The 9,835-nt window shown below is 39.4% G+C and overlaps 1 protein-coding gene across 2 annotated transcripts in view; it reads left to right on the top strand.

Moving 5' to 3' along the window:
- Nucleotides 1-2,736: 2,736 nt before the first annotated feature.
- PARP11 (poly(ADP-ribose) polymerase family member 11) overlaps nucleotides 2,737-9,835 on the top strand; it is a 62,327-nt gene continuing 55,228 nt past the window's right edge. For both annotated transcript variants that reach the window (XM_054577952.1, XM_054577951.1), the window contains exon 1: nucleotides 2,737-2,940. Coding sequence is in view for 1 of the 2 variants with exons in the window: in XM_054577951.1 (XP_054433926.1) it covers nucleotides 2,923-2,940 (18 nt within the window). In the remaining variant the exon portion in view is untranslated. The remainder of the gene's footprint in view (nucleotides 2,941-9,835) is intronic.

Below are 9,835 nucleotides of genomic sequence, written 5' to 3'. Positions count from 1 at the left end.
AAAAAATACTTTGTGTGTCCTACAGCTCTTCCATTCCTAGTTTATTAGTAGCTTTTAATTAGTAAAGGACGTTAAATTTAATCAACTTTCTCATAAACTCTATTACTGTATTTTTTACTCTGTTAGCTAACAGTTTGTGACCCCAGGCCTAAATTATCATTAAGACCCATTCCCACATTTGCTCTCTTAGTGGTTTTAAATTAAGAATAATAAAGAAACAATTGTCAAAAATTTGCACATCTATTTTCAGTTTATGAAATATGTTTCCTCCATGTTGCTTTGTGATATAGCAGTATATTTTAAAAGGTTATCCACCTGACATGTATCCAGACCAGCTACGTTCTCTCCATCCCATCCTCTGACCACCAGCTCAGGCAACCACAAGTCTTCAGGGAAATGAAGCATAGGCCCAACCACACAAGGCTGAGGACCTGGTCCTAATCTTTCCGGTGAAACTTTTTTTGTAAAAATGCACTCCACCTTTGATGAAGAGCTAATTCTTAAATTACTTAAACTGTTACTGTTCACTTAACAAACCTTGCTAAAGACAATCATAAAAAATACCACTAACAATGGACCAATTTCATTAATTATAAATAAATTGTAATCCTAAATAAAAGATTAACAAATTGAAGCCAGGAGTGTATTCAAATATAATGACTACATGATGAAGGAGAGTTTACTTCAAGAATGTAAGGATGGGTTGAACATTAGGAAACATTTTCATTATATTAATAAGTCAGAGTAAAAAATACAGTAATAGAGTTTATGAGAAAGTTGATTAAATTTAACGTCCTTTACTAATTAAAAGCTAATAAGAAACTAGGAATGGAAGAAAATTTCTTTAAAGGTGAGGGTGAATTTAAAGAATATCTAGCACTAACTAGGGGCAAACGCCCGTCTTACTGCATTAAAGACTGACTGCCCATTATCTTGTCCTGCATTCTTCAAAAATTTTCTGAGGTTTTGGCCAATGCAATAGGAAGATAGAAAACTGCATTCTATGTAGGTGATGTGATTATTGACAAAAAATTCAGAAGCATCAACTGACAAGCTACTAGGACTCATAAGACATTTTCACAGTATGGTGGGATACAAGATTACACAAAAATCAATAGTTTTCCTTATTGACAATAACAAAAAAACCCTATAAAACATCTAGGGACAAGCTTCACAAGAATTGTGCAAATCTACATGAAAGCTTTTTTTGCATATTTAAACATATAAAATACGTAAATACATGAAGAGATGTATTCCCTAATAAGAAGACTCATGATTTTGAAAAATTTGCAATAGCATTAGGGGGAGACTTGCTTTATGAAAGAGCAAATATATTACCAAGTTATAAGCGTGGCACAGTACAGGAGTTAGCAGAGAGCTACAGAATAGATGAATGTTCAGAAACAGATACACACTAATTTAGTTTTTCATTAATGGTGTCCCTTTAAAGTGGGGAAAGAACAGATTATTCAATAAGTGATATTGGCACAACTGGTTAACATTTGGAAAAAAGTAAATGAAAAGTAAAATGAAGATCCCTATCTCAATTCATTTATAAGAATAGAGATTGAAAATATACATACACAATATTTTTTAGTGTAGTTTGGCAATATGTATCAAAATTTGAAATTTCCATTTCTTATAACTTATTCCAAGGAAGTAGATGGACAAATGTACAGAAATGTTGGTACAAAAATGTCTACTGCTGCACTTTTATGAAACAGTAAAAAAATTAAAAACCACTTAAATGTCTATCATGATGGATTATTTCAAATGTGTGTGTGTAACATACAAATTATGGAATGACATGAGTCTTTAAAATGATGACTTTACAATGATGAAACAGATTTATATGTATTGGAATAAAGACTACATCATATTAAGTGAAAATAATGTCATATTTTAAGTCTGTAGGTATTCTATGATTTTTTTTAAATGTATGAAGGTGTAGAAAAGCCCAGAAGACTCTGTAGTAAACTGTTTCTTTTTCATTTCCAATGGGTAGATTCTACTTTTTGCCTAGAAGGTTCTTCCTCTCTCTTAGCTCTTTTACCCAGTCAACTTCAATAGTAATACATCCTTAAACTTCTTGTGGGGAGGTGGGGATGGGAGCCGGCACCACTCATAGGTAAGCATGCTCTCATAGAACCCTGTACTTACCATGCTTCCTATACACCATACTGCACCTTTTTATTTATTTAAGTTACTTACTTTTTGCTCTTTTCTTTAGACTCTAAGCTCCACGAGGGCATGGACTGCACTTGGGTCAATCTAGTTCACTGGAGAGCAGTGTCTGGCAAACACCTGTCACTCACTGAGCTCTTGCTGTATGCCAAATACTGTGCTAGGTACTTTAAATGATGTTACTAACCCTTAAGTACTTACTGAAGATGTATTATCTCTATTCGTAGGATGAGGAAACTGAGAGTTAGATGGTGAAGCTTGTCCCAAATATCACTGGTTGCACTGGGATCAGTTCCTAAGCTTGGCTGGCTCTTGGCCCCTACACTCAGTATACGGTGACCAGTAATTATCCAAGGAAATACAACCAACTGTGGCTTGAGGATCATTTGATGGGGATGTTGCTCTGGGAATTTAGCACTAAAAGTGTGGCTGGACTACAAGCCCTTTTAACTCTGTTACAAACCAGATACTCACAAGCTCCTCCCATTACGACCCGCCAGCCGAGCCCGGAAGGCAGCGGCAGAGGGGGAACGAGCTTCCGGGGCCGGCGCTTTGGGCGGAAGTCGGGAGGTTCGGTAGTTCAAAGAAGCTGGCTTGTGACAGGGCGGGGAGAAGGAAGGCCTGCGTAAAGGTTGCCTCTCCATCCCTTCGTTCCTGGGCACCCTTGGAAAAAACCAACACCTGTGTCCCGCGGATAGCCCATTTCCCAGGCTCTCTCCGCTCTATTACGCCACCGTTATGTGGGAAGCAAGTCCGGTGAGTAGCCTGGCAAGACGGGGCGGACCCAATGGGCGGGGTTGGTGGGAGGGGGTTTCCGGGAACTGCTCCCCCTCTCCTGCTTCGGTCGGGTTGTTGAGTTCCGAGGCTCGAAGATCCCCGGCCCTTAGGGCTTCTCTAGTCCTACCCTTTTGAGTGGTGGGGATGGCCCGGTGGGTTCTCTGACGTTGTATAGTTTTTCTATTTCTTATTTTATTTGCTGTGGTTTCTCCGCTTTCTTTCCTTCACCCTCGTAAACTTTGTGTTTTGCTTTCAATTGGAGCTTAGGACCTGTTCCTCTTACTTTGCCTTAGGTGAACTTGCCAGTCCCACCCATCTAAAGCTAAGGGATTCGACCCCTGGGTCTCGAATGGGTCTAGAAGGAACCGTCACTACTTGGTGGACAGTCATTTAAAACCAGGGGGACCGAGTATGTGTTCGAAGCCTCTCGATAGTGGTGAAGTTCTTAGGTGTTTCTTTTTCAGTGGACAGAACTGGTGACCTGGAACGTTTCAACTGCAAGTTTTGTCTCCCTCCTTGTTTGATTCCGGCATATGAATTATGGCTGCATGTCTTTTTGTCTGCTTTGCTTTTATACATTTATTTAATGTGCCGCCCTCAACACGTGCAGTCTATTTGCCAGGAATATTCCCTCAATCTCTTATCAGAGTTGAAATCGCTCAGTAGTGTGGCAAATGTACACTACACTGACTGGAAAACTGGTAGAGTCACATTTCAGGGAATTATTGGCCTAAATATGTGAAATACCTGCCTACATTTACTCTGTAATCCTGTTTCCAAACTTGCAAAAACTTCTTTGATGTAATTAATACTTTTCTTCCATTTTTGGAATATATTTTCAGATAAATTACAGAGTTTATCAATTAGTTCATTAATTTTTAAAATTTTTATTCAGCAGAAACTAGTCTGTTGGTATGCATTTGTTGGTTGCACAGTGTGGTTCCATCCCAGTTCATCATGTAACTGATTGTCTGAGATTTTTTTTTTTTTTTTTTTTTTGGTTCCTCTAATATCAGGCTACATCAGAGGAAAGTAGTTGCTGGTGTTTGATTTTAGCAAAAATAATTTAGAATATGAGGAAGTGCTCTCTGCATATATATTCAGCTTCACTGTCATGAACAATGTCCATTTTGTATTGTCTGTGTGTGTGTATGTGTTCAATTTGTATTGGCAGTCTTCCTTGTCTTGATTTCTCTGTAACAAACCTTTTAGTCACCCAAGTACCTGTCTTGCTCAAAGTCACATGTTTTAAATCCTCCACTATATCCTAAGCTCCACATGGGCAAGGATTTTTGTCTGTTTTGATTGCTGTGGTATCCTCAGTCTAGAGAACGGAGCTTGGCACACTTGGTAGGCACACAGAAAATATTTGTTGAATTAACAAAGACGGTTGTACTAACGAGAGTCCTTTAGTCTCACTGTCTATTCTCCCTCCTCCATCACATATACATCCGCATTTACTGTTGGGCCATTTGTATATTCGTGAAGATTATAAAAGCATTAATGAATGAGTCATGTATTTGGTCTGTTATATCATCTCCCTCCTTTGTAACACATGCTGTTTTCTCTGTAATCACCCTAATGATGTTGCTTGATTTCAGTAGACTGACTTTTATTAAAAGCAATGAGCCTTCTGCACAGAATCCCACTTATTTAAGCCCTTACAATATCACCCTAATATGCCTTAACGCTACTAGGTTTACTTACTGATATTGTTTGTCTTCCTATAACCATATAAATACTGACAACAAAGACAGTTTAGTTTTTAAAAATTCAATCAACATTCTGCATGTGGATTTCTCTAGTAATTTGTTAGTTTCTCTAAGAGGCATCTGGATAGTCTATCCAGCTATGTTCATGGAATGAAAATTACTGTTAATGTTACCCTAAGCCAAACAATTGGGAAGATGTTTTAAAAACACAGTCATCTTAAAAGATAAATGCAGGTGACTTTTGCATTACTCCACAATTTAAATCACTGTTTATCATTTCTTTCCAATGATAATAATGAATGAGAGAATAAATTCTACCACGTGAAGGAAGGTCATTTGTGAACTGCTTTAATGAAAACTTCTGCCTAGTTTCTCCCTATATCTTTTTGTTAACATCCATGACCTTACTATGCCACCTGTGATCTGCAAATATACCTCCTATTGCAAATACACCTTTTGTGTAATAGTGTATTCCACTCACAAGTGCTTTGAGGAAATACTACACTGGGTTTCATGTGGTTTCACTGTAAACATCTTTGCCTCAAGCACTTTTTTTACGAGCATTTTTGCAGCAAACATTTTCACCACACAACTCATTGGCAGTAAGGCCATTCCACCATAAAAGGTAAAATAATTAGTTGACAGTTTGGTTTCATTTCTTCATGGTGAATCAACTGCCTTCAGCAGACAATGTATTTAAGTTAGTTGCCAGTTTGGTTTCATTTTTCCATTTACAAAGTTCTTGCAGTATTCCCATTTTCATATTATATAAATCTTAGCAGGATTGCATACTATGCTAGAAAATAAAACCAGCTTTTGCATCTTTTGGTGTGTATAATCATCCCCCCCACCCATCCACACCAAGTTTACTAAGCTATGGAAAACATAAAAGAGGCAGCTACTAATTCATAATGGTCTTTGACCATAATGAGAACATTAGTTATTTATTCTTTAGTTGGAAACTGATACCCCTCTTAATGAAGGAAGAAACTTTAGTGAAAAAAGAAAATGTAACGCTGAATGAGAAGACAAATCAACAAGCAAAAAAAAAAAAAATGTACTTGAACAAAAGACTTGGAAGACAATGTATTTTCAGTTTCTGCAATAAAGGCTTTTTCATTTTATTACTTTTTCATGTTTCATTATGTTCTTCTTAATGTCTCCCTTTTATTTTTTGTTCTTTTGTCTTTTATGGTGAAATTTCCTTATGGTTAATTAGTTGTGTGGTGAAAGTGATTGTGGCAAAGATGTTTACAGTGAAACTACCAAATGCGTGTACACTGACCCTGGACATGGTAATATTCAGAGGCAGCCGCCCCTTGAGGTGGAAAATCTCCATGACATGGTTTGAGTGTGGAAAATTACCACTGAGCTTGGAGCATTTCCTTGGGCGGAGGGGGGAGGGGGGCACAGGGGGATGGGATCCAGAACAAGATAACCAAGGAGCTACAAAAACTTTACTTAAATACACAATTTCATTTTATTTTTCAAGACAGTTATGAGGTCAGTGATGATTCTACTGAAACCTATCCCTGACCTGACACCTTGAGGTGAGCGTAATGTCCCTGCCAAGGCAGACCAGACTGACAGAAGCAGCAGGCACACTCACTTCTGATACGAGCTTTTGGCAGTTCTTCATCCACCTGGGGAAGATAACCCTTTACTAATGTCCTCCAGTTTAGGAAAGTTGCAGCATTTGTAGAAAGGAGTTGGAAGGGTTGCCATCATTGCCTTAACTTTTCATTCCCTGACTTTAACCAGCCTTTCTCTGTCTTTGTCATTGTCTTACTCCTCTTTGCTGGGACTGGAATAAGTAGATCAGTGTTACATACGAGGGAGTTTCAGCTTCTCTATGTCACACTAATGAGCAAAAATGAAAAATGAGCCCTGGTTGGTGTGGCTCAGTTGGAGCGTTGTCCCATAAACAGGAAGGTCAGGAGTTGGATTCCCAATCAGGGCACATGCCTGGGTTGCGGGTTCGGTTCCCTGTCGGGGCATATTCAGGAGGCACATGATGACCAGTGTTCCTCTCACATCAATGCTTCTCTCTGTCTGTCTACCTGTGTCTGTCTGTCTGTCTGTCTCTCCCCTTCTCCCATTCTGGATCAATTGATATATCCTCAGGTGACGATTGAAAAATAAGAGAGAGAGAGTGAAAAATTGCAAACATCTGTTAAAGATTACAAACCATTTATTACAATAATAAGAGCTTTATGGAAAGTGGTAAACCCTTCTAAAATTCCTTTGCACTTATTAACTCATACTATTAGAATAATCAGATAGGCCAGTTAAGGGAGGGGGAAGTGATTTTTCCAAGATCACTCAGGTGAATAAGCAACAGAATTTGATCAGGGCCCGTGACCTCTCTCACCCCGTTTTGTTGCTCAGTGGCAGCAGCGATGGCAGTCGTATGCTCATATCATGCTTTACCTGCTGAGCCACCTTTTTCTCTGCTATTTTATCTTCACAGCTGCTTCCAAACTCCCTTGAAACTATGATCCTATCTCCTTTTTTGGTCAAACTTCTTGAGAGAATTGTCATTTTTTATTGTTCTTACTCATACCTCAGCTCCATCCCCACTTCTGGCCCTAACCCTCACTTGCTAGGTCACCAAGCACCTTCGAATCACCACATGCAGTGGCAGCCTTCACGCCTTCAACCTCTTCTGTCTTTCTGTAACAATAATGCCTTCAGGGGTATTTGCCATTGCTCTCTTTTCGGCTTTCCTGAGATTTTTCACCTTTGATTTTTTTTTTTTACCCCTGAAATATTCTACTTTAACCTTTTGTTTGTTTGTTTGCTCCTCTCAGCACATGCTGTTTGTTGAACCCCATGGCTTCGGATACCACTCTGGCAATGACACTTGCCCAATGTGCATCTGTAGGCCTGACCTCTTTCTTGAGCGGGGAGGTGGACAATTCTACTGGTTGTCCCTTTGATAGATCAAAGTTAGTATGTCTAAACCAGACTCAGTCATTGATGTATTATTTTACTCAGTCAACAAATATTTAGTAAATTAACTACTACATGTAAAACACCATTCTAGACACTGGGGAGTGGTTTACAAATGCAGGTCAGATCAGAGCCTGTCCTCAGGGGTCTTGCAACACATGTTGTGGGGAGAAAAGAAAAGGTCACTCAGCAGAGTCCTTAGGGTAGTAGGAAGGTTTATTAAAGTAAGTTACATTTGAGCTAGGAGTTAAGTTACCAAAGTGGCCTTATGGAAAAGTCAAAATGACCAGAGCCTACAAAAGTGAAGGAGAATGGCAAGTATAGTTTGGACAAAGTGCAGTGGAGTGAAGAGGGCGCAGAGCTGATGAGCTAAGTCTCAGTATGGGTATCCTGAGAGAACGAGGATGAGGGGTTGTGGACAGTGGTAACTACCTTCTATGTAATACCTCTTCTAGTCAGGCAGTATAATTTATAGACATCTGCTCAGGCTGGAGGGAGGATGAGGGTACGATATGTTTCTGGAAATGAAAGTCCTATTAAGAACATAGTGTCTATGAAAGTGTATTGTTAGGATCAGCATACAGTCAGGGCTCATGTGCTAATATCGTTATCTTCTTGTCATTCTTTGTACTTGTTCTAACAATGGAGTTTGTTTAGCTAAACTTAGAGAGTAGTGTGACATGCCAGTGTTTGGTGGCTGGGGGCAGTGCTAAACAAAGTATGCCCAAACTTAGGTTATCTAATACTTTGGTGAGGTAGGAATTAATAAATTATTAGCCTCATTTTTTTTAGTGACAGTACTAAAGCTCAAAGTTTGATGAACTTTATGGATGAGGATAGAGCCAGGTTACACATCTATAATTTTCTGGTTCCAGAACACATACTCTTTCCAGTCTAACATAGGATATAGGACTTAGAATGAGTTAAAAAAGGACCTGTGAGGGAAGTCACAGAGAGTCAAGAGCAAAGGAAGGATTCCTGGGCTGTAGAAAGTCATGCCTTTTGTGTGACATGAACATCCATGTTTTTATAACTTTTTTTTAGTGGTACAGCACTGAGCAGGAGTAGAGAAATAAGGTAGCCCTCTCAGGACTGGTATGGCAAGTACAGCACAAGTCCAAGGAAATACACCTAACAGTGTTTGGTATCAGGGAGGAACACAGTTTGAGATAAGGCTGGAGGCTCACGTTTCTAATAGAGGTTTGAAGGAATGGGGTGAGACGATCAGTTCGGTGTGACCCATCTGGCCTAAAATGCTCAAGCAGAATGTTGGGGTATTTGGCGTATGCAACTCACCCTCTTAAGAGTTAGACCTGCTTTTGGCATTATGTCTAATGGCACTCATTTATTTATTTATTTATTGAGCACCTACTATAGGCCAGTCAGTTCTAAGTCCCAGGTTTTATGATGGAGAACAGAACAGACTAGACCCCAGCACTCACGGGTTTGCTGCCTGGTGCAGGGAAGCCGACATTGAACCAAAAATTACACAAATAACATTTAACTACAATTGTAGTGAAGGCTCTAAAAGAAAAAGTGTGCCATGACAATGTATAATGGGAGGAACTAGTAGGAGGCTGAGAGATCAGGCAAAGCCACTTTTATAGAGATCTGAAGAATTGAGCAAGGGTTAGCCACGTAAAGGTGGGATGGGAGGTGAGGAGGGTTATTCTGACAGCAGAAATAGTATGAGCAAAGACCCTGAGGCAGAAAGAATCTTGGCATTTGAGGAACAGAGAGTAACTGTGTCTGGCTGGAACACGGTGAACCAGGAGACAACGGGCATGTGTCGGTAGGAACTGGACCATGCCTGGATTTGTGTCATATGTTTAGGATTTTGACTCTTATTTTTAGAGGAGTTGGAAGCCACTGAAGGATTTTAAGTAGGAAGTGACATGAACATATTGGTGTTTTCAAAAAGATTATTCTGGCTGCTGTGTGGAAAATGAATTATATGTTAGACAGGGAGTGTAATGGACAGAATAGTGGCCTCCTTATCCCTATCCTAAGACCAGGAAATGGGGAATGTGTTAGGTTACATAGCAAAAGGGAATTAAGATTGCTAACTAGCTGACCTTATGATAGGATGGTTATTTTGGATTATCCTGGTGGGCCCAGTGTAATCACAAGGGGTCTTAAAGGTGGAAGATGGAGGCTTAAGAAGTGAGTCAGAGGGAGGTGTAACTATGGGAGAATAATCAGAAGAGACA

This window comes from Pteronotus mesoamericanus, unplaced genomic scaffold, assembly GCF_021234165.1.
Source record: "Pteronotus mesoamericanus isolate MK-2021 breed Mesoamerican mustached bat unplaced genomic scaffold, CSHL_Meso_final contig_468, whole genome shotgun sequence".
NCBI lineage: Eukaryota > Metazoa > Chordata > Mammalia > Chiroptera > Mormoopidae > Pteronotus > Pteronotus mesoamericanus.
The sequence above is the reverse complement of the archived record's forward strand: the minus strand, read 5'-3'. Positions and strand labels throughout refer to the sequence as shown.